Raw genomic sequence first — 23,089 nt, 5'->3', positions numbered from 1 at the left:
GTCAGATCAGGCGGCAAAGTAGAAAATCGTGATCAAGACAGTGTCGACTCTCCAAGCCCAAGCTCTTCTTATTTCCAAATCGGACGCTTCTTTCCTCAATCTTCTGATGAAGTGTAACAGCCCGCTGCGACCGCGTTCTCTCCCATTTCGGCAATGGGTGCCTGGCGAAACGCCTAGCTGGGGCGGGCTGATGATGGAGCTTCAGCTTTCGCGTGGCGCCTCCACGGTGGCGTCGAGTCCGAGAAGTCTGGGCATCCGAGCCCTTGGCGAAATATCAAGCTACTTTTCCAAGATTAACTATCGAAAATTGAAAAATGAGGGCAACGACAAAATGTGGCTCAAGGCTGAACGCTGCACGGAGCTTCGCGACCCTTTTTCGGGGGGGTGCCAAAAGCTAGCTATAGGGCAGAACGCCTGGCGTGGAGAGTTGGCGAGCAAAGGCTTGATTGAATTGAGGCCAAACTGCATCGGTCATGTTCACGAGAAGCCTCGGGCAAGGCAGATGTGTGCCTGCTTGGCGCCAACACCAAGGGTCTTGGGGATTCGAGGTTCGTGCCTATAAAGGTTCGCAGCTCCCCCGCGCAATGCCAAGCACCTCAAAATAGACATCTTGCTCATACGAGAAGACTCCAAGTCCGATTCTTCTGTCACTCACTTCTATCAACTCCACCGGTCATTCTCACATCTTCATCCCCACGTCTTCAAAATGAGCCGCCTTCCTCCTGTCGACAAGCTCCCTCTTGCTATCCGCAAAGATGGTATGTGCTCTTCCCCACCATGTGTTGGTCATTGGTCACTAACCAAGGCAGTCCGCGACAACTGGGAGTCAAAGAAGGAAGACAGTGAAAAGCAACTGGGAGAGATTCTGGGCGAGAAGTGGACTATTGACATTGACGCCAAGGCCATTTACCCCTATGGCGAGGACCGCTCATATGCGAAGGAATCCACTGGCGCCATGATTGCAGAGTAAGTGAATTGTAGCTATGAAACAACCAGAAACTGACACCAGCCCTCCTCTATAGGTACGTCGACTGCGCGATCCGTGGCCTTCGCCGATATGTCGAACAGTACGGCGACGACGCAAAGAACGAGATCAACAAGGTCGCGTCAGCTCATTCCATCATCATGGACCTCGATGTGGACAAGAAGGTCAGCTATTGCGGTGCCGGCATCACGGCTGACGGCCAACTCGCTATGCTGTGGCAGGACGGCAACCTTGCCAGTAACATCGACCACGTCTTCAGCGAGCGCAGCCTCACCGCGGCCCTCAACGCGGTACCTTCGGAGGGCATCTCCTTCGAGACGCGCCTCGACATCAAGCAGTCGTACGACGACAAGATCGCCGACGTGCGCACGCGCATCAACACCGCCCTCAAGCGGGAGTACACGCTCGAGCCTGGCTTCGAGGCCGCGTACGCCAAGCTCAGCGGCACGCAGGCTGAATTCAAGGAAAACCTCGGCCAGTTTGTTTTCCTGTACTTTGAGGCCCTCGCTGGCGGGCTGGTCAGTCAAAAGTTTGACTCGGACGACATGATGCAGGAGGCCCTCAACGAGGCGGTCGAGTCGGGCAAGATCGCGTTTCGGGTCGTGGACAAGGCGCAGATGAAGGAGACGTACAGCGAGGCCGTTATCGAGGATGGCGTGCTGTACCTTCAGGTATGTAATTTCGGATGAATGAGAACGTTTGGTATCACTGAGTAAAGCTAACTGTATTGTTCACAGACGTCGCCGGATTACTACGGTTCCAACATTGACCATGTGTGGCACAAGCTGGTTGACCAGCTTTAAGCTGCTCAATATTGCAAGACCCGGTCATAGAATACATTACGAATTACCATACATAAAGAACATATAAATACCACTTGATCGGCCACATTTGCGCGTCCTCGTCCACCTACACCAATCTCTCACTGCCACTGCAGCTGCTTCATGCGCTCTTCCGAGTAGTCGACGAACTTGTCACCATCGACGAACTGGTAGATGCTGGCGTCCACGCCCATCATTACCTGCGCGAAGCAGTCCACCGTCGATACCTTGCCCTGCTTGTGCCACCGCTTCAGCAGCGCCAGCAGGGCCTCCTCGGCGCGCTTCATCTCGGGCGTCGCGAGCCACGTACTTCCCCCGCCCTCAAACATGGTGCCGCGCCCCGGCACCGGGCACGGCGCGGCCACCAGCACCGCGACCACGCTGCTCGGCTCCTGCCGCGGATCCCTCGCCACCAGCACCTTTGTGTTCTCCAACCTGGCCACGCCTTCCGGCTGCGGCAGCTCCCCCTCGTCGCCGACCACGGCGTCGCCGAAGTTGCGCGCCATGAACGTCGCCGCGCTCTCGTAGCCCGCGAGGATGCTGAACTGCTCGTAGCGCGCCGGGTCGGCCTTGGCGCGCTCCCGCATCGCGTGCCGCGCGCCCCGGAACTGGCTCTCCGACGCCCACAGGCGGTGCCCCTGCTTCCGCGACACCTTGACGCCAAACTCCTCCTCCAGGCCCGCCACGTCCGCCGCGGGCTCGGGGGGGCGCAGCGGCGGCTCGATGGGCCCGCCAAAGACGAGCTCGGAGAACTGGCGCGCGTGCTCGGCGGTGCTGCCCTTGGGGTGCGGCGCGACGAGCGTGTAGCGGCGCGAGTCCTGGCCGGCCCAGACGCGCAGCGCGCAGCGCGCGTCGAAGCCGCGCAGCAGCGCCATCAGCAGGCCGTGCTTGGAGGCGTGCTCGAGCGCGGCGTCGATGACGGCGCGGTGCCGGTCATGATCGCGCCGCGGCCACGGGTCCTCCGGGTCGACGGTGATGACGACGGCGAGGCAGATGACGCCGCCGGGGTCCTCCGCGGGGTCGCGCGCGCGGACGAGCGTCGCGACGGTGGAGTCGTCGTCGGGGCGCTCGACTTTGAAGTCGAGCGTGTCCACGTCCTTGTTGCGCTTCTCGTAGTCGCGGCAGACGAGCAGGCGCGCGGGATGCGCGTACGGCTGCTCGTCGACGCGGAAGGGCATCGCGCCGGCGTCCCAGACGGTGCAGCCTGGGTAGTCCGCCTCGAGGGTCGCGAGCACGGACACGAACAGGTGCGATCGGAAGAGCCGCTGCGGATGGGACGACGGCTCTGTCTTTTCCACGTCGGTCGGCTGCCGGAGCTCCGGGCCGTCGTTCTCGCTGATCAGGGCGAGGCTGGGGGTCACGTTGTGAGGCTTGTAGCGCGCGGAGACCATCACTGAGCCAATGACGATGTTGATGATGGCGTGTCTGACATTGGCGCCCTGCTGCTTGTCCATCGTGCCGACAATGGAGGACATGTACCGCTGCGCGAGCTTCATCTGCGGCGACGCCGCGACGCGCGCCGGCAGCCCGGCCCCGTCAGCGTCGGCGACGCTCTGCCACGCCATCGGGCTGTGCACCACCAGCGTGTACGCGTACGCGATGCCGTTGAAGCCTTCGTCCAGCGTCAACCACAGCTTCGTCCGCACCACCGCCGCTTCGCCGCTGCCGTACGGACCCTCGTCGTAGTGCAGGTCCTCGGTGGTGCCGGCCGCGGCGGACTCCGGGTACTCCGTCTTCAAAAAGTCGAGCGCGGTGGCGTTGACGACCTGCTCAAAGTTTGCGCGGAGCTTCTTGGTGCTGCCACCGGCGGACTTGGCCTGCTCGTAGAGGTAGGCCATGTACTGGCCCCATGTTGGCCGGCAGGCCCATTCCAACTCCGTCGCCTCGCCGATTTCGTCCAGGCGCTTAGAAAGAGTAGCGGCTGGGTGGTCATCGGCTGAAGGGTCGGCGAGTTTTGACGATGTGCAACCCATCGTGGTTGTGGGGGGGAGACGTCGATCTCGAGATGGCCCGGCTTGGCGATGCAGGGGATCGTGTGCGTTGCACGATGAGACGGGATAATGCGTGTCTTTCTCTCGTCTCTTTTCCTCAGAGGACCCTCGGTCGGTTTTTATTCTTTACATTGTGACTCGTTAGCTGGGAGTCATTTCGGTTGAGTCATGCCTTTGGTTCGGCAACTGCCTAATCGGGCCGGGACGAGGCTTTATGGCGCGAGTATTTTCACGGGGCGAACAACAGCTTAAACGAAAACAAAGACTACAATTATAATCTGGCCTAGACTGAAATCACACCCCAATTGAAACACCAGTTACAGGATGTTGATGAGCAAGGCTAACGGGACAAATCTGTGAAATTTTTCTTTATTAGATTACTATTGAGCTTTTGAGTCTGCATCGTGTAATTGGCACACTGTGCCCCCAAAGAAACAACCGCAAAAGACAGAACCGGTTCCATTCGAGAATTGACAGAAACTTTGCTTCGTATTTCCTCTTCCTACAGCAGCGCAACGGCCGCGGCAAGACCGGCGACAGGGGCCAGGTACTTGGCGGCGTTGGTGGGGGCGGCGTTCCGGGAGCTGGTGGCGGAGGCGCCGTTGCCGCTGGTCGTGGCGGAGCCGGAGCTGGAACCGCTCTTGCTGCTGGTGCCGCTGTGGGTGCCGGAGGTGGCCGAGGTCGTCACGGACGTGGCGGAGCCCGAGGTCGCACTGCTGGACGTTTCAGAGCCTCCAGAGGTCGTGGCGCTGCTGCTCTCACCGCCGGAGCGGATGCTGGAGACGATGTCGCTGGCAGAGGAGAGGATGCCGCCGGTCGGGGTGGGGATGAGGCTGCTAAGACCGGAAACGATGCTGGAGAGCGGGTTCTCCTGGGCGACGGCGGTGGTGGCGGCGAGGCCGAGGATGACAGCAGAGTACTTCATGATGATGTATGTATGTGGTGTTTGAAGAAGTAGAATGTTAAACGATTGTCTGAGGTCAGAGAGAAAAACTTTGGAAGAGAGAAAAAAGGAAGGCTTGCTACGGATGGCAGGGAGGGAAAGGAATGGGCTTTATATAGCTCTTTTGGAGCACAGCTTGCTTGGACATTCTGTCTACCTCAGTCTCACTGGACTGGGTATGGGCTCTCGCGTCGCCCCGGAAAACGATGAAGATCTGTTAGGCTGTTACCGGCCTAGCCTAGCATTGATGGCGCCACGCAAGGGAGAGATCGACGGGTGCGTACCAGGTAGTGTCTCTGGTGTCTCGAGTGGCGCAAACAACAAAAGGGAAAAACAAGAGCGTGCACAATAGTCCGGTCTTTTCACTCACTAGTCTACTGGTAAGCTTTTTGGTTGGTTTCTCTTCTCTGGCATGGCCAGACACCCTCACGGAATGAGTGTGGGTTTACGAGGTAATCCGTGTAGTTGGGTTGATGTCAGCTATAGCCAGAAGCTGGATGACACAGTCATTGTTTCCGGTTTGCCGGGTTCACCCTTTGCGAGGAAGTATTTGACAGCTGATAAACATTTCAGCTGTGGACTGCATGAAAGTTGGGATGGTATAGAGTCTTCCGAGACGTTGAGCATAAGTCTTGGCGAGTCACGATGCATGAGGATGTGCTCGCGTGAGCATTGAAATGCACTATGCACAGGGGCTCGGTACTTGCTGATGTCTCGTCAGTGAATCGAGACGTGCATGCAGCTCATAATAGAGAAACATTGGATTGCAATCCTAGAATATTTGGTGAGACGGTGACGGATAAAAGGAGAGAGCAGCGCGAGCAGGCACACGTACCAGTACATGTTTCACTCACTCGCCCACACCACGTTCGACTTTGGGCCTCCCACGTTTTCATATTGTACTTGGCTCCTCCCTCCTGTCAGAAGTCCGTCTGCAGATGCGTTGCATTCACTATCCCTTTGATGCATGAACACGGTAGTTGCTGGTTGGCGGGTTGCAGGCAACTAACAGCTGGGCAGTTAGCTGGTGGTTCGACGGTGCGCACTTCCGCTTTTGGATAGTGAGAGCAACGGAAATGCGCCCGTGTCGTCATAATTACAGTCAGAGAGTATCCGGAGTAGAATTGAGTTTTTTCTCCAGCAATTTGTTTTCCAAAAATTGATCCTGTCCAAGAATTTTCTCAAAAGTTCTATGCTTGCAATGGGACAAGCAAAACGAGGGGGTTGGATCGGCAAAATCTAGACTCTCCGACATTAGCCCTTGTAAACAAGAAAGCGCAACTCGTGCAAAAGAAAAGGATGACAGTTCATTACCAGTTGGCAGTCGGCGTAGGTCTCCCTTTCCAAATATCCAGAGCCGCCCCTGAGAGTAGTACTGGCTTGTGGCACTTTTGCCTGGCATATCCTTTCCATCTCCGGATCCGACCAGAGGCTAATGTGGTGCTTCGCCAGTCTGATCTTGACTCAGTCTGGTCTCGCCCTAGCGCCGATCGCCCTCCCCTGTTCCGGATGCATTGCTGTTCGATGTCTTGGTGCATCAACTCCGAGAGCGGTGGACACGCAATCAGAGGCGAAAAACATATCGATCCAGAGACGAGGACGAACACGGGATATGACGCAAGATTGTTGCAAGAACGGCGAATGGGGGCAAGAATGAATCAGAGGAAGCACTTTGTGTATGTTAAAAATAGAACGCCGTGGCTGGCCCGTGCATCCAACCCCAACCCCAGCCCCAAACATGCCTTATTAGTAAGCAGCTCCTTGTTGAGAAGGAGGTGTCCTTGCTTGCTCGACCTTTCAATCATCAATCACCAATCACCTCACAAACCCTGCATAGATAGGCTCTCCATCACACTGGCGGCTTGCACCCAAAACTCGTAGCAACACTCTTCCCCCCAAATGCCGCAATCAACCCGTTCACCGATGAGTACACACCCAGGCCAGTCGTCACCAAGCCGCCCACCGCGTACAGCACGTTGAAGCTGTTGAGCCAGGGCCTCTTCTTGTACGCCCGCCAGTACCGCGCCCATCCCGCGTCCACGCGCGCGACCGCCCTCCGCGTCGTAGGGTCGAAGCTGGCCTCGCCCTCCGCGAGCGCGTCGCTCTGGAGCCGGAACGCGAGCGACACCACCGCCGGCGCCGTGTACGTGAGCGTCAGGATGAGCAGCGCGCCCACGAACCCAGTCACGAACGAGAGGTGCGGCACCGCCGCCGCCAGCACGAACGCGATGCCCCAGAACAGCAGCATGCACGCCGCCCACGCCAGCCGGCCGCGGCGGCCCCCGTTGAGCGGCGGGAAGCCGAGCGGGCCCTCGAACAGATCGGAGTATACGGACTTGAAGCCGACGTTGCTGTACAGCGTCGACGCTATGAGCCCGCTGAACAAAAACATCACGTTGGTCGCTGTCTGGAACCCGTACGGAGACAGGCCCTGCATGACGGGGTTGAAGGCGAACTGGCCCTGGTGCGCGTATATAAACATGCCGAAGAAGAGGTACAGCGCGTAGATGAAGACTTGCCCGCAGAGCAGCGATTTCCAAAATTCGAGCGGGTGCCGCATCTCGGCCAGGAAGGCGATGAAGGCCATGCACCCGCCGTACGCGTACACGGCCATGTTGAGGCCGTTGAGCGCCGCCACGAAGCCCGTGCCCCCGCTGGCTAAGCCCGCCGGCGGCGACCCGGCGAATGTCCGGATCGGGCCCGGACCAAACGCCGCGCCATACGATGCCTGCGTCGCCTTGAAGTTGGGCGGGTAGTAGACGACGACCCCCAGGCTAAGATACACAACACTTGGTTAGAAGGGAAAGCGGGCAAACAGTGCTTTGGGGGATCTGTGTAGTCTAGTACGTGCCAGATCGACAAGCTCACGATGTTCACCCACACGGCCGCATTGGACAGCCACGCCACGCCACGCAGCGACTTGATTTGGCTCACTGCAAGGCCCACGACCGCGTACAGCAGCATGCACACGATGAAGCACAAGCCATCACCGCGGTTGCCTTCGGCACCCTGCGAGATCTGCGAGATGCCCTGCCCGCTCTCCAGGATCACGTGCGACACGAACAGCAGCATCTGCAGGGCCAGCATGCCGTTCATCAGGCGCCGCGGCACGGCCCCGAACAGCCGGTCAAAGACGTCGCCGAGGGTGAGCAGCGGGTACCGGTCCGAGTCGAGGCCGAGGTACAAATCCCAGAGGATGTAACCGGAGCTAAGGGAAGAGATGCAGACAGAGGTTAGCAGAAAGACTTTGCGCAGTACAAATAGGTAGAGAAGAAATGGTGGGAGGGGATGGGGATTAAACTCAACTAGGCGGCGAGGGCGCCAAAGACAGTGAACAGGGCAACACCCGGACCGTACCCCGTCTGCGCAAAGGCCCACGGCGTGCTCATTGGCCCAAGGATGTCTGTCGTGATGAGGAAGAAGACGGCGATCCAGCCTGTCGTCCGGGGTCGGCCGCGCTCAACCTGCACACTACCCTCCTCTTCCTGGGGCGCTGCGGCGTCGGCCGCTTTGGGCGCCTCTGCCTCGGACTGCTGAACGGAAGCTTCCTTGTGCTTTTCGTCCGCGCCTCCCGTCACCGCACCGGCCGTCGCGACATCAAGGGTTGACTGGCGCGCCTTGACTTCCTCCTCGCCGCGCGTGATCTTGGCCCAGTACGTGTACTCCTCGAAGGTGACTCTTGCTGACGGGGAGTCGCCGTCGCGGACGCTGGCAGCCTCTGGGGTGGGCATGCCGAAAATTTCACAAAAGGCTGCGGTAGACGAAACAAGTATGGTGCAAAAGAGCTTTGCTTGGGTATTCCGCTGATCGAGACTAAAGGCTGGGAACGACACACCTTTATCAGGGAGCGGATGCGGAATTACGGCCAATCAAACATGCGCCGAATCTCCCCTAACTGCAGGGAGAAAATTACTGGTTCATCTGCCACTTCGGCATTTGCCTGGCATCGGTCTAGATTCCTAAGGTGCGGGGAGGAGCGACGCATCTCGATAAAAGATATCTTACAGATGCAGGTGGTGCGTCTTGATGCAGCTCAGCCGGGGCGGGGGGCCGCGGGTGTCCGGCACATGCCGTCTGCCCCCTGGTACTACCTACACCGACAGGAGGGGGTACAGATGCAGGATAGAGTGGGATCGCTGTGAGTAACAAAGAGTGTGAGGATTAGAACTGAGAATATATTGGGAATCGGGATGCAATCCCCCCACAGAGAGAAGGGGAATACACCAAGCTATGGTATGCATGTAAAACGCTCCGGCCAAAGAATTAAAAGACGTTGCCCTTCTTGCGGCGCTCCTTGGACTCCATGTCCTTCACGTTCAGGTTCTTCCACATGAACAGGCAGGCCAGGCAGAGCGGCAGGAAGCAGCATCCAACAATGACCATGAGTCTCTGGACGTGGCCGTAGGAGAGGATGATGGCGTCGCGGGCCGGGCTACCGAGCGGGAAGCTGAGCTGGACCGTGAGGTCGGCGTAGATGTCGGTGGCGTTAGCCTTGAGCTCGTCGGGCAGGTTCTGGTAGAGCTGCTTGGGCAGGATGTTGGTCCAGAGGCCGCCGGCGATGGCCTGGCCGATGGCAGCGCCAATGGAGCCGAACAGGCTGTAGAGGGCGATGGCGACGGCCGTCTCCTGGTGGGTGACGTTGGCCATGACGCTGAGCTGCGAGGTGGCGGCCCAGACGCCGCTGTAGATGCCGTTGAAGAGCTGGCACATGACGAGGTAGCCGACGTGCGAGGAGGGGGTGCGGAAGTAGACGAGGAGCGCGGTGCCGAGCACGGCAAAGGGCGTCATGGCGATGGACGGCCACTTGTAGTACCCGTGGTATCGGATGAGGCTAGCGTTGGGTATGAGAAGAACGATCGAGGAGTGGGTGAGGGTAGTGATGAGTACTTACACTCCGGTCAGGGGACCAGTGATGGCTCCCATGAGCGAGAAGGCGTTGAGAACGTAGCTGGCGTTGGAGATGCTAAGGTTGTTGACAACCTGAAGGTAGGAGTAGTAGTAAGTGTCCCAGGTGAAGATGGAAAGGAACATGATGCCGTAGAGCAGACAGGCACCAAGAATGCTCCTGTCCTTGAGGTGCTTGAAGGGAAAGTAATGGACGGTAGCAAAGTACTTCTCCCAGAAGACAAACGCGGCGAGCAGAACAACACCGACGACAATCATGGCGATGATGTAGCCAGACTTCCAGCCCTGAGGAGCGTAGTTGACCAGGCTGAAGGGGAGAAGCAGCAGGACCCAGCCAAAGATGGTAAGGAACATGCCAACAACTAAATTCTGGTTAGTGGCTGAGATGATATATGGGAGACGGCTTCACTCACCATCAAACTCAATGGCGTAGTACTTGATCGACTCCAAGGCTGTACGCGTCTTGACACGCTCCGGTAACTTGCCCTCGCGCCTGGCCTTGCGCTGACTCCACCAGAAGACGACCATCACAGGCGCCGCAAAGACGGGCATGATGATGGTGAAGGCGCCAAACGCCCAGCGAAAGTTGGAGTGCTCGTAGAAGAGCTGCGCGATCTGGGGTCCGCCAAACGTCGCCGCGATGGTGGGGAGCTGCAGCAGACCAAAGAGCAGCATCCTGTTGCGCATGGTGGTCATGTCGGCGTAGATGATCTGGATGCAGTACTGCATGCCGATGTGGCCGACCCAGTAGATGGTGTTGGCGGCGGCGAACATCTCGACGTTGATGCAGGCAGCCTTCATGATCATGCCGACGATGATGAAGACGATCATGACGGCAAAGCCCTCTGCGCGGCCCCAGATGTCGATGACCTTGGCAATGGCCAGGTTGCAGACGCCGCCGAGGATGAAGGCGAGGATGTCGGTAACGCCGAGCAGGCCGTGCACCTTGAAGTTGGAGGTGACGTACGGGGTGAGCGCGCCCTGGACGCTCTGGAGCAGGGTGTCGACGAAGCTGACGAGATAGAGACTTGGAGGGGTTTGTTAGTCTTGGTTCGTAGTCGTTTCCTTCCTGGCACGCCGTGTGGCAGGAGAACAGAGCAGTTTTCCCTTACAGAATAAACATGACAATCATGGTATTCTTGGACCACACCATGGTGATGGCCTCGACGCGCTTGACACCATCCTGCACGTGGACGGAGCTCGTCTCGGACGCGGGGCCGTCATCTTGAAGCTCGCGAATATCCTCGTCCGAGGACGGCTTTGCACGCTCGACGTCGCCCTGCTTGACGGTGCCGTAGCCGGGCTCGGCAGCGGAAGCGCGAGGGGCCGACATTCTATTCTTGTTGCTGCTGCTGCTGGCTGAGTTGTCGTCGTGGCTGATAGGTGCCGCGTTTGATAGCAGATGCGCGTGGACGTCGTCGCTGGTGGCGGCAGTCGTTCCTTTCTGCTGCGGAGAAGGATGCAGTGAACGAGAACCCGAACCACGCTGCATGATGGGCGAGCAGTATTTTTATGTGCGGTATCGGTCGGGGACGACTAGAGACAAAAGAAGCATAGAAAGAAAAAGCTTTTTCCTTTGGTGGCCGTGCCCGTTTCCGACTAGCCGGATCACAATGTGACGCTATGATTACGGGTGCGGTGGTGCGGTTGCGTGAAATTCAGCTGGGTATCCCGAGGCGACCAAGAGGGAAGCGGAGGCGTTGGAGCTGAGTCGCCGGTCGACGGGGGTGCAAGACTAGCTAACTATTGCCACATGCATGAAGGGTGATGAGCCTGGATTCAAACTGATTAGATCCACCTGCGGGCTCCAAAGAGAGGGGCGTCACATCCATGGTGTGGAATAGTGCACTATTCCCAAGCTATGATCCTTACCCTGTGAGGAGAGGAGCAGCAGGAGCTGCCGATAATGTCCGAACAGCGGCAGCTGGAGATGGTTCTGGATCAATGTTTAATGGAACACGGGCCTCGGAGGTGTTCCTTGCACTGTCTTGCCCTTTCCGTTGCACCTAGCAGCTATGATGCTAGCAGGTAAAACTTTCTTATCAGATCCTGCGAAATTTTATCTTGATCATCTGATAAGGAGCGAGGTGGAGCCTGGGCTTGCGTGCGTTTGTTTCTCCGTACATTGTACCTTCCATCCACCACTCAGCAAACGCATAGTCAAGCCACAAAGACCGATTTTCTGTGCCGTCTGTGCCGTTTCCTGCAATTCAATAATCATGGCAAGAATTTTCCTCTTGATCTCTACCCCCAACTCCACCGCCTCATCAAACTCACCAAGCGCTAGCAGCTAACTACTATTTTGCTCAACCGCCGTCGCCCATGTCAAACGGCTCCACGGGTTGTGGGTGGTGTGTGGTGGGCCGGGTCGACCTGCCCCATGGAGCGAGCAGAAGCGGCCGAGAGGAGAGGGACAAAAGCGAGAGGAGGAGAGGCTACACCTTCGGAAACCGAAACTGGTGCCGTCGCATCCAAGGCCAACAACGGGGGGTTCTTGGGCGCCTGCTTCTTGTCAGCTCTGAAGCGCGTAGGCCAGCGACGAGGAACCATCTGGCCCCCGATTGACTTGTCGAATCGACGGAAAGAACCCCAGGATTTGATTTGATTTGGGAGATGCCAAGGTCGACCGGCGTCAGCACACCCATCCGGATACAGAACGATGCCCAGACGAGGCGGGATCCGCGACCGGAATTACGCACGCGTTGTACGTCGCTGCCAAGCAGATCGGCTGGGCATCCTCACATTTCTTTGCTATCTCGCCCGCTTCGCCAAGTTGCATCCTTGGCCCTCGGCCCCCAAAGTGGCGGGTAGCAACACCCCAGTTACCTGCCAATATTGTTTCCATCCCCTATTATGCTCCGTGCCCTCCCGAAGAAGTGCGGATAAAATATTCTTCAACAGAATATTGGTTGATAATTGTGTTAGGTGAGCAGAAAACGACCCATCCTAACGAATAATCAACGCTATTCAAGCCTCAACCTTATAAAAGTGTGGTCTTCCTCGTTTGTAGCTACCCACATGGTCCCATCGACATTTTTTTCAGCTATTACGGGACCTCTTGCCCGTTGCCAATATGTCGCCGCCTTTTTAATCAAATGCTTGGCAAGGAGAAAAGGGATACTTGGCGATGCCCAGACATTTGGCGAAGGACAAGTTATTCCCGCAAGTGAAGACTTGTCAGGAACAACAAGGTCATTCGATCGCCCGCCTTGGCTGTGCAGGGTCAAGCAAACAGGAGCAGCATTACTGGTCGAAGTAAAAGCCGACAAACATCTCGACACCAAGCACGCCAGTCACCGGTGTTAATCTAACCCAAAGTTCTATCTTGACACGCCAACACTTTCCCAAGACGAATCGGCTGCCCGCCATCCAGTGACAAGAGAGGAGCTCGGCCATGCCTAGATTTGGGCAGGCCGACCCGGAACCGCGAATTATCCAAGGCGATTTCCATTCATGGCTCGTGATCCCTCTTCGCGCTTCCGTAAAACGGCTCTCTGTCTCTCATTCCTGTACTCGTACCCATCCTTGCATGCTCTGATCGCAAGCGCCCTTACCGCCCGCACCAGGGGAACCTCTGCTCTCAACAGCTGATCGAATTATCGTGCTTGTGACAGTGTATTATTAGCAGCAGACCCCAGCAGACCCCAGCAGGGGTTCTGGAAATGAGCACGTCCAATTCTGCAGCTACATGCAGATCAGGGAATTGCCACGCGAGAGCCTCGTCGCTTGGCGAAAAGAGGGAATGTACTTGGCGATCGCGCAGATAGGACTGGCTTTCCTTGGCACAGTCGCAGCTATGGCACAGAGACATAATGAATTCCTGTTGCCACCGCAGTGCAACCCAGTGCTTACATACATACTGCGCATGCCTCAACGAAGTTTGCTGACTTAGCCTGAAAAGTTGAAGATTGTACGGATATCACTGACTTGAGGCAACTTCAAAAAGTAGCTTTGTTACCTCACCGTGACCGAGGAAAATTTTCATTTAAATTCCATAATATTCTGTCCCAGTGAGTCGAGTCACGCAGGGTGGTTTATGGCAGGCCTGACGTTTAGTCCATCGGACAACGCATCACCAACAAGACCGAAGAGGGGCTCGACCTGCCTGGCCCGGCAGTTTTTCTCTCTTCCAACATAAACAAAACGACTCGAGGACGAGACTACCGTTCATTTGCAGGATTTTCTTTTCGATCGGTCACTCGATTTGAGAAGATTTTAGACTTTTCGTCTGCGTCTCCTCCCTCACATTTGCATCCGCCTCCCATGCCATAGACGCAGCAACGCGACCCAATGGCTGCGTTTGCACACCCACACAGCGACACCGAGATACTTTGCGCCACACAAGAGACAGAATTTGCGATACAAACGCTGCCAATACCACGTTTGCGCAGGTCATAGATGGTGTTCCAACCTTTTCCTTACTGGACGGCGGCAAGTTCTTCGCGAACCCTTGCCAGACCACAGCTATCTGACATGACCGACGGCAGCAGCTCTGCCGCGGTGTTTTGGCGCGGCTACGAGAATTTCGTCGAAACACCCCCCCGGTTCCCGCCGTTCATGTGTTCCAGCATGCTCACTCCTCGTCTAGGCCATAGGGGCGAAACAACGGTGTCGCGCCACTTTTATACGCGGTTCCTCGAGCTTGTATCGGGATCCATCCATTACATCGCCGCACAGCTGCCTTGCTCATTGAAAGACCCCGTGGGCAGGGTGGGTTGCTTGCCTTCACCCAGCCCAAGAACGAGGCAGTGTTCTGGCGCTTCCCAAAGGGACCCCTGCCTCCCATCCTGGGTGGCACAGAGACCACCGGCAGTGGCCGAATGGTCCAAAAGACATGATTGGATATTCGACAGAAAATTTTATCATAGGCGATGTTCTTCTATTTGACCGTCATCGCGAGACTTCAGGCCCCTTTCTCTGAACTGGGCGGTGATGGTGGTGAAGACAAGGTAGGCGTCTCCGTTGGCCGTGACACTGACAGGCGCGCTTTTAAGTCCGTTGAACTTGATGATGTTACGATCTCGAAGCGAATCCACAGAAAAGGCGTGGCCGTTGTATTAGCTGTTGATCCCTTCTGCAAGTCCGGGCTTGTGTCGTGGTTGACTTCGGCCGCCCACGCGGCCGTACCCAGCCACGCTCTGGCCAAGGGCCCGAAACATGCTCGCCAAAGATATCAAAGTATGTAAATACACCTTGACAGTATCTTGCCGACGTCGGACCGGCCTGCGACCCTGGTCGTCGTTGGTCACTGACTGTCGGCTGTGCTTGCGGTCCCTGGGCACCTAGGATCGATTGCGTATTGCATTGCTGTTACCTCACTGCCTCTGCTGCACTCAGCATAGAATAGCTCCTCTCCCTCAAGATCCGGTCGCGAGCGGTAGTGCTCGTTGTTCAACAGATATCGCGACATACTGGTCGGACTAGAAAGTATGTGTGCAGACAGCCTGCTAATCCGTAGATGGGCTTACTATCCCACCTATGAGATAGAAGAGCCGGGAGAGAATAAAGTATTCCCCTAACCACATACCAAAGCCTAAGCAAATCAAAGAAAAATGGATTGACCTGGTTTTTTATTTATAGGCTTTGCCTGCGTGTAGGCAAGCTCTCAAAGCACCATAACAAATTGGCCCCAAACGCAACCCATCCAACCGCCCCAACCACAGCACTAATTATAGCCAATCTGCATTTAAAGAAGGGGGATAGGCTCCCGCGATTCATCCAGTGTGAATTGCGTGCTTTGCAACGATACCCGGGCGGCAGTGGTGTCATCCCGCAGCCTTCGTCATACCACTGTCACAGCCCGGCCTAGATGGCGTGATTGACTCTAGGGATAACATCAACCAACCCACACAGCAACCCAAAACACGGGGGAACGAGCCCGCTAGGAACGCTACCGGAATCAGTGCGTTTCTAATCAATCGGAGAGAGGGGTTTGCTTACATCATGTAATGCAATGCAGCGTGGTATGTCTTGGTCGATCATGGGCGATTTCGCAATCGCGTGCGAGACGCATGCCATTGCGGGGGAGGGGGATGTGGTCCGGGTTTAGGATGTTTGGCTGGAAAGAAAGGCATGTATATAATAAGCTTTACTCTCCCATAGCTATCGATGAAACTCTTTGTCTTGTTTTGTTACCTAGATCAACATACACATACAAATCGCAACCATGGCTCCCTCTGTGACGGAAACCCAGAGCGTCGCCGACCAGAAGCAACCGCAGCACTACAAACTGCATCTTGGCCAGTACAAGGAGATTGATGCCGTCTTCGTAGACAAGGAGGCCGAGCAAGGCAAGACCCCCCCCCGGGTATCACCCAACTAACACGAACATCAACAGTACCCTCACTACCTCCCGACCTGGGACCGCACGCAGTCCTGGCCTCCCTTGGAGCCCTACGAGCACTACGAGCACGGCAAGGACGCCGACACCTCCTACCCGAACCTGCTCCCCCCCGGCGCCGCCTCCGTCACCGACCTGACGCCGTCCATCGGCAGCGAGGTGCGCGGCGTGCAACTCTCCGCCCTCTCCGACGCCGGCAAGGACGAGCTCGCCCACTTTGTCGCCACGCGCAAGGTCGTCGCCTTTCGCGGGCAAGACTTTGCGGACCTGTCCATCCCGGACGCGCTCGCGTACGGGGAGTACTTTGGCCGGCACCACATCCACCCGACGTCGGGCGCGCCGGAGGGCCATCCGGAGATCCACCTGGTGCACCGCGGCGCCGGCGATCGCGGCCACGAGGCGTACTTCAAGGCGCGCACCAGCTCCGTCGCCTGGCACTCGGACGTCTCGTACGAGAAGCAGCCCCCCGGGACCACGTTCCTGTACATCCTAGACCGGCCGGAGACGGGTGGTGACACGCTGTTCGTGGACTCGGCGCAGGCGTACAGACGGCTGAGCCCGCTGTTCCAGGAGCGCCTGCACGGGCTGCGCGCGACGCACTCGGGCATCGAGCAGGTCAACGCGGCCGCGGCGCGGAACAGCATCAAGCGTCGGGAGCCGGTCGTCAACGACCACCCGATCGTCCGCACCCACCCGGCCACCGGCGAAAAGGCCCTCTACGTGAACCCCCAGTGTGAGTCTTTACTTGATTGCATCTCGGCATGATGGGAAACGAACTAACCAACGTTCATAGTCACCCGTGATATTGTCGGCCTCAAAAAGGAAGAGTCCGACACGCTGCTCAAGTTCCTGTACGACCACCTCGCGTACGGCGCCGACTTCCAGGCCCGCGTCAAGTGGGAGGAGGGCACCGTGGTCGTCTGGGATAACCGCGTGACGCAGCACACTGCGCTGGTCGACTGGGAGAACGGCCAGCGCCGCCATCTGGCGCGTCTGACGCCGCAGGCCGAGCCGCCATACGAGACTCCCTTCGTGGCGCCCAAGTAACCGTGGCGCAAGACGCATTCCATTGAGCCGGGAGCTCGCTTAATATACGAATCACTTAGTTAGATCCATATGAATAAAATACATGACCCATCAAGCCCCCATAAACGAAGTACACAGCATGTGTAATGATAAGTCCTGAGTTGACTTGGATAAGGTTGTCGCTGTTGATCAATTTTTACTTAGACGCAAGACTTGTCAGATACACGCTACATACACGAATACAAACGCTATGCAAGGTTATCACGAAACATATTCCCCATTGTGCCGAAACTTTCCCCTCCTGGGCGTGGCTGGCTCTTAAGAATCTTCGATATGGCCAACTCGGCACGCATGCCCTCGACTTCGTCGGCATGCGGAGCGCCGTTGCTCAGTAGAACTTGCAGAACGATTGTGGCATCGAGTCGTATTTTGTTGTTGGCGTCAAGAGACTTCAGACCACTCTTCAAGGCTAGGTCCATGGGCGTAGCATCTTGCTTCGTCCTGGCCCTGAGATTTTCGTGCTTGTAGGAATCATGTCCTGCTAGCCACATGAGCATGGGAATGTCATTGGTAGACGCGGCATAATGCCAGATGTTGCGGCCCTGGTGATCTACCGCCGTCGTCTTGGCCCCGTGCTCCTTGACAAGCATGGCCAGCGTTTCCGTGTCGTTGCATAGGAGAAGCGGGGTGCGGCCCATGTGGTCCCGCGCGTCTAAATTCCCGCCACATTCGACAATGACATCGGCAAACTCGACAAGGCCATCGCACACAGCATGGTGCAGTATGGTGCCGTCAGCTAGCCCGGTCGGAGATGGGGCGTTCGGGTCGAAGCTGGGGTGGTGAATGAGGCGGCGGAAGCAGATGATACTGTCGTCTAGAAAAGCATCCTTGAGCGCTTCCTGGAACTCAGCATCTGTGATATCCACCTGGCCAGAAGTGACACGGGCGCCTGCATTGAGCAGAAACGCGTCCTGAATAGCGTCGATAAGGGCCTGTCTGTCCCGCTCGATTAAATTGAGCTTGGACGGCGCAAGGACCAAGTCGAGGATGCTGCTCAGGACCTTGGACGTGATTGTTGGGTCGGCAGGCTGGTAGTACGAAAACTCGTCGTCGTTGATCAGGTCAATGACAGCCCTGACGTCGCCGCCATCCTGCAATACAGATTTCAAAATGCTGTACTCTCCTGTCAAGACGGTGGCGCGGAATGCGAGAAACACCAACAAGCGCCCCTTCCGGCCAGTCGACTCGTAGACAATTCGTTTCTGGCGATGCAGCTCCAAAAGCCTCCGGATGACCGGCAGACGAGAGCGCAGCTCCGGAAAGGGCTGGTGGATCACTTGGTGCCATTTGGCCATGTGTGTTCGGCAAGTGAATATCTGAGACCCGGCGAGAGAGCAGAACAGAGGCGAGGCAGCGCGCTCCCGGAACATGGCGCCCGGTACTTCAGGCTTCTCCATCAACTCCAGGCACAGCTGCTCGAGCCCCAGGGCTGCACTGATATGGAGCGGAGAAAACGTGCCATCATACAAAACGTCGGTAAGATCGAGGATGGCGTCGTTCGATGGCGATTGAGGGCCATATACTTCCGGATAGGTTTCGCGAGCGTACTCGAGGGCCCACTGCATGAAGTTGAAGTGGCGCGCAAATAGCTCCTTCACAATCGGGCCAACAGTGTCCCAGTACTCGACAGCATACAAGGGCCAGCGGCGTGCGGCCGTGGAGTACTCGGGGATGCCTTCTCTATATTTTCGAAGAATGTTTCTCTCCAGGTAGAACTCCTCAGGCTCTCGGTTCATGTCTGGATCCAACAGAATGTGAAGCCATGCGGCGACAACATCGGCCGATGGCCTATCCGCTACAGGAGCTTCCGCCAACTGTATTCCAGAAGCCGGGACGACAGATGAAACCCCAAGATCATGGTCTATCCCACGAGACGAAAATCTGGGCTCCCCCTCACCTTTCGCGATCTCGGCCATCATCTCATTCGCGTCCAATGCATTGCACGACTGGCATAGGGGTTCGGATGTCGGCGGTTCGCTGTCGTCCACATGAGCATGTGTAGGCAAGAAGGGGTGTTGATGCGGGATGGGCTTGTATAAATTGTTCGGGGCGTGTAATTGATAAGGTGGGCGTTGGTGGTTGTGCTTGTTCGATTTGTTGAAGGAGGTCCGTTTGTCGTGGAGAGAGAGGCAACATGATGGGGAGGGGACGACTGGCATGGGCCCTGTACAGTGCGAACTCATGGCATATGGCTTGTATACGCACTGTGTTTACTAGCGATTATACTGCGGTTGGAGTTGGAGAGTCGAGGAGCCCTTCCTGGTGAGGACGACAATTGTTTTCTATCGTTGCAACATTTGCTTCCTTAAGCCGCCTGAAATGCTTCAGTAGCTCATCATGTTCTGCCCAGAAGCGTACGGATTGGTCGGATTAGACCTAGTCTGGTTGGTGCAACGGCTGCTACCCGGGACTTCACCTGCCGAGCCATTCGGTAAGACAAGGGCTGCAGTACTGACATGTATATAGCAGACTCTCTCTGTAGAATAGTTTTCATCTGACAGAGCAAGTGTTAAGCCAGGTATACTCCTAGAGTATTCTGGTTGTCAACTCTGTGGCTCTAAGCGCTGTTTTATCGCATCATGACTGGCATGGAAATGACACATGCAAGAATGTGACCGGATTACCAAGTCTATCCAGTCACATATGCACACGGCTAGATTTAAAACGTTTTAGAGGTACTAATAATTGAACCAGGTAATTTCGCTGCCTGAGCTAGTGCTATACACTTCACAGCCTCAACGCCGCCACGTTGGCACCAAGACCTGAGAGACTTGGAAGCAACAAACCACCTGTCCTTTAGCTTGCCTCACTTATAATGATCCAATGGTCCTCATTCTCCCTGTACAATGCAATTGAGACTCGATAATTCTACACTTGATATTGCATGCAGCGACGGTCCTTTTACCATGGCAGACGAATACAAGCTCATCACCAACTGCACTGTCGATGATGCTGTGGGCTTGTCACAGGCCAAGTTCGAATCCTTTGCACAGGAGCCCTGGTGGACCAGCGAGTTCCCCGCCGATAGAAGCGAGAGCATTCCCGACTCCATGATCCTCCGGGAGCCCTACAACCAGCTCACCGGAAGGAACATTCGCCGCCACCAAAAGGTCATCCATGTGCCTACCGGCGAGATCGTCGGCTACGCCCGGTGGTTCGTGCCGACCGCCGAGGACTGGCCGGAGGCACAGACGCCCGGCGTTTCCGCAGAGCAGGAGTCTCGCTGGAAGTCGCAGTTTGACGGCGCCTACTGGCACTTCGTCGAGGACGGCCTGGGCACTGACGACCATGTCTCTGCCTGGCGGGCGGCTTACACGCCGACCGGCCCGGTCATCAGTACGTCGGCCGGCCCCCAATACTATCTCCAAAACACTCGATTTCTTTTGCTGACGGTAGTGGCTTTGGCGTAGGCCTCGAGTATCTCTGCTGCAAGCAGGCGCACCAGAAACGCGGCGTCGGTTCCCTGCTGCTGCGATCAGGCTGCGAGAAGGCGGATGAGCTCCAGGTGCCTATCACCATCTATGCGATGGGGGAGAAGGCGAGAGATGCATACCTGAAGCACGGCTTTAAGAAATTGGCGGAGAAGCACCAGGATCTGCGCCCGTTTCGTGATGCGGTATACCACACCTACTGGATGGTCCGTCAACCTCGGAAGTAGACCGGAGTAGATCATGGGCTACTATTTTTGCATTGTTACTGCAGAAGAACTAAAGAAAATTCCACAGAAAACTTTCTATAACTTGTACGAACTTGCAAGTTTTAGTCAGAGGCTTTGTTGTCAGTTACTCCCGTTCCGTAATATGACTCGTGGGCTGAGCAAAGTGTGAGTAGCAGGGACCCTGTCACATATCAGGTTGGCGATGCGCCGCTGAAGAAGTCAAAATCCGGGAAGTCGAAGACCGCGGCGTCCAGGGTGCTCTACATCGCCTGGTAAAGGCTGCACCATACTCGAGCAGGAGAGTCTCCTGGACGGTGCAGATGCGCCGCCCCCTCGCGCCATGTGTCGAACCGCATTCAGTACTCCGGACAAGAGCCAAGGAATCCCCGATGTCCTTGGCGATGTGAATGTGCATCTTGTGGGATCTTCGAGAAATTCCGACCCCTAGGCGAGGTAGTAGCTGGCTCAGCAGCCAGCCGTGGGAAATGTCCATGTACAGAGTATACGCGTACGCCTTTCGTATGCGAGGGTAACACGTCTCCAATGGGAGCACCTTGGCGAGTCTCGCCCACAAGCGCATCGTCTCCTCCATGACGTCGACTCCCCACATGAAGTCCTGCCACTGCGGGTTGTTGAACCTGTCGGGGTTCTGCGCCGCGGCGCCGGGGTTGGCCGGCCATCTATCTCTGGCCACCTGTTCGGGACCGTCGGGCAGGTGAAAGACGCGGGCGGAGGCCGTCGCACCCGCCGCGATCCTCTCCGCGCGCGGCTTTCGAATGGCCTCGTACATCTTTAGGGCTAGCGGGACGTTGGGCGTGCAGGTCAGCGCGGTGGCCAGCACGGCGGCGTCCTCGATGGCGTTGGCGGCGCCCTGGGCGACGTACGGGAGCATCGGGTGGCAGGCGTCGCCCAGCAGCGCCACCGGGCCTTGGATCCAGGTCGGCAGGCTGGGGTAGACGTAGAGCACCCACTCCAGAACATCCTCATCGGAATGTGCCAGCCATCTTCGGATGACTGGTGACCACGCTGCGTAGAATTGGAGCATGTCGTCTCGGCTGCCCTTGGATGTCCACGCATCGTCAGACAAAGTCCCCTCTTTGGCCGGGTGAAGGAGAACAATATTATAAAAGGAGCCGTTTCTCACGGGGTAGGTTACGACATGCCCACCTGGCCCCATGTATCTCACAACGATGTTCTGGTCCATCATGGAGAGAAGCAGGGGGTCCCTGAGAATTCGACTTCGGGGAATCAGCAGACGATAGGCGGCGTCCCCTGTCGGGACAGGCTCGTCCTTGCATCCTCTGGAGTTCATCATTTGTCGGCGGACGCGACTTTTCACCCCGTCTGCTGCGATGACAAGGTCCGCACACATCCAGGCCTCCCGAGCGGTCGGAGCCATACGGACTTTCACCCTCGCAGAAAAGGACTGATCCACGGCTACGACCTTGTGATTGGTTAACACGCGGCAGCCAAGGTCCAAAGCTCTGCTCAAAAGAACACCCTGAAGGTCTCCGCGATGTATGACGCTCATAGGCGCGCCGTATTTGATCCCCGTCTCAGGCATGAGCGGAACGGTCGTCGTCTCGTCGTCGCTCGCATACCCCCTAGACCAGTCAGCGAGTCGCTCAACGTTCATCGCATCACACGCACGCACGCACGCATACCTAACGCTGAGACTACTCGGGACAGTGGCACGTTCCATCACACCCTGCAACGCACCCAGTCTATGGAGTATTCGCGAGGCGTTGGGTGCAATCTGGATACCGGCACCGATGTCGGAAATTTCCGAGACGCGTTCAAGGACGGTAATATTGTGGCCGGTCTGCGCGAGAGCTATGGCAGAGGTGAGTCCGCCGATACCCGCGCCGACTATGATGATGTTGAGGGCTTTCACAGCTCGCCGGCTGTCGCGCGGCCAGGTATCACGCAATGTCTCCATGTGGGTAGTGAAAGGCAAATCGTCGGTTTTGTGTGCTTGCACCTGATATTTCAAAGACGGCCCTGAAATTCCATAAAGAAATTCAAAGCGACGCCAGGCTTGTCTTGGTGATCAAATAATTGGCGGTGCACGCATGGCCCCCAGACAGACGAAGGTACCATGCTGACTGAGCCAGAGAGGCTGAACCCCTCTTGCACGCCGCAATCAGCGCTCTCGGAAACTGATGCACTACTCGTATGCATAATGAATCGTGTTAAATACATACAATTTTCCTGTCCACTTACATGCCCAGTAGCTTTGGTGCATGGGACAAACCATGACAACCGGCCAGAGGCCCAGCATTCAACAGATGATGGGTGTATATATCTTGCACCAAGGACAGGATCAGTAGCTTATGTGCACGTTGGATACGACAGAGGAG

At 56.8% G+C, this 23,089-nt stretch overlaps 10 protein-coding genes across 10 annotated transcripts; 4 read left to right on the top strand and 6 right to left on the bottom strand.

The window, feature by feature from the left end:
* Nucleotides 1-706: 706 nt before the first annotated feature.
* Nucleotides 707-1,788, top strand: ISF_07717 (hypothetical protein; the record flags this gene model as incomplete). The annotated part of the gene is made up of 4 exons (XM_018851320.1): nucleotides 707-758; nucleotides 810-966; nucleotides 1,023-1,656; nucleotides 1,723-1,788. The coding sequence occupies 4 exons, from the start codon at nucleotides 707-709 to the stop codon at nucleotides 1,786-1,788; spliced, it is 909 nt and encodes a 302-aa protein (XP_018701630.1).
* A 119-nt stretch (nucleotides 1,789-1,907) lies between these two features.
* On the bottom strand, nucleotides 1,908-3,779 carry ISF_07716 (hypothetical protein; the record flags this gene model as incomplete). The annotated part of the gene is made up of 1 exon (XM_018851319.1): nucleotides 1,908-3,779. The coding sequence occupies one exon, from the start codon at nucleotides 3,777-3,779 to the stop codon at nucleotides 1,908-1,910; it is 1,872 nt and encodes a 623-aa protein (XP_018701629.1).
* Nucleotides 3,780-4,299: 520 nt separating this feature from the next.
* ISF_07715 (hypothetical protein) lies at nucleotides 4,300-4,722 on the bottom strand (the record flags this gene model as incomplete). The annotated part of the gene is made up of 1 exon (XM_018851318.1): nucleotides 4,300-4,722. One exon carries the CDS (start codon nucleotides 4,720-4,722, stop codon nucleotides 4,300-4,302), a length of 423 nt encoding a protein of 140 aa, XP_018701628.1.
* A 1,867-nt stretch (nucleotides 4,723-6,589) lies between these two features.
* ISF_07714 (Transmembrane amino acid transporter family protein) lies at nucleotides 6,590-8,471 on the bottom strand (the record flags this gene model as incomplete). Its single annotated transcript, XM_018851317.1, has 3 exons — nucleotides 6,590-7,514; nucleotides 7,622-7,948; nucleotides 8,047-8,471. 3 exons carry the CDS (start codon nucleotides 8,469-8,471, stop codon nucleotides 6,590-6,592), a joined length of 1,677 nt encoding a protein of 558 aa, XP_018701627.1.
* Nucleotides 8,472-9,003: 532 nt separating this feature from the next.
* ISF_07713 (siderophore iron transporter mirB) lies at nucleotides 9,004-11,137 on the bottom strand (the record flags this gene model as incomplete). The annotated part of the gene is made up of 4 exons (XM_018851316.1): nucleotides 9,004-9,571; nucleotides 9,632-10,007; nucleotides 10,059-10,672; nucleotides 10,758-11,137. The coding sequence occupies 4 exons, from the start codon at nucleotides 11,135-11,137 to the stop codon at nucleotides 9,004-9,006; spliced, it is 1,938 nt and encodes a 645-aa protein (XP_018701626.1).
* A 3,379-nt stretch (nucleotides 11,138-14,516) lies between these two features.
* On the top strand, nucleotides 14,517-14,831 carry ISF_07712 (hypothetical protein; the record flags this gene model as incomplete). The annotated part of the gene is made up of 1 exon (XM_018851315.1): nucleotides 14,517-14,831. One exon carries the CDS (start codon nucleotides 14,517-14,519, stop codon nucleotides 14,829-14,831), a length of 315 nt encoding a protein of 104 aa, XP_018701625.1.
* Nucleotides 14,832-15,811: 980 nt separating this feature from the next.
* On the top strand, nucleotides 15,812-17,032 carry ISF_07711 (alpha-ketoglutarate-dependent taurine dioxygenase; the record flags this gene model as incomplete). The annotated part of the gene is made up of 3 exons (XM_018851314.1): nucleotides 15,812-15,913; nucleotides 15,983-16,718; nucleotides 16,779-17,032. The coding sequence occupies 3 exons, from the start codon at nucleotides 15,812-15,814 to the stop codon at nucleotides 17,030-17,032; spliced, it is 1,092 nt and encodes a 363-aa protein (XP_018701624.1).
* Nucleotides 17,033-17,259: 227 nt separating this feature from the next.
* On the bottom strand, nucleotides 17,260-18,807 carry ISF_07710 (ankyrin repeat-containing domain protein; the record flags this gene model as incomplete). The annotated part of the gene is made up of 1 exon (XM_018851313.1): nucleotides 17,260-18,807. One exon carries the CDS (start codon nucleotides 18,805-18,807, stop codon nucleotides 17,260-17,262), a length of 1,548 nt encoding a protein of 515 aa, XP_018701623.1.
* A 1,170-nt stretch (nucleotides 18,808-19,977) lies between these two features.
* On the top strand, nucleotides 19,978-20,729 carry ISF_07709 (Acyl-CoA N-acyltransferase; the record flags this gene model as incomplete). The annotated part of the gene is made up of 2 exons (XM_018851312.1): nucleotides 19,978-20,407; nucleotides 20,482-20,729. The coding sequence occupies 2 exons, from the start codon at nucleotides 19,978-19,980 to the stop codon at nucleotides 20,727-20,729; spliced, it is 678 nt and encodes a 225-aa protein (XP_018701622.1).
* A 184-nt stretch (nucleotides 20,730-20,913) lies between these two features.
* On the bottom strand, nucleotides 20,914-22,668 carry ISF_07708 (Aromatic-ring hydroxylase-like protein; the record flags this gene model as incomplete). Its single annotated transcript, XM_018851311.1, has 2 exons — nucleotides 20,914-22,333; nucleotides 22,394-22,668. 2 exons carry the CDS (start codon nucleotides 22,666-22,668, stop codon nucleotides 20,914-20,916), a joined length of 1,695 nt encoding a protein of 564 aa, XP_018701621.1.
* Between the last annotated feature and the right edge of the window lie 421 nt (nucleotides 22,669-23,089).

This window comes from Cordyceps fumosorosea (assembly GCF_001636725.1).
Source record: "Cordyceps fumosorosea ARSEF 2679 chromosome Unknown scaffold_23, whole genome shotgun sequence".
In the NCBI taxonomy this organism is placed as follows: domain Eukaryota; kingdom Fungi; phylum Ascomycota; class Sordariomycetes; order Hypocreales; family Cordycipitaceae; genus Cordyceps; species Cordyceps fumosorosea.
The sequence above is the reverse complement of the archived record's forward strand: the minus strand, read 5'-3'. Positions and strand labels throughout refer to the sequence as shown.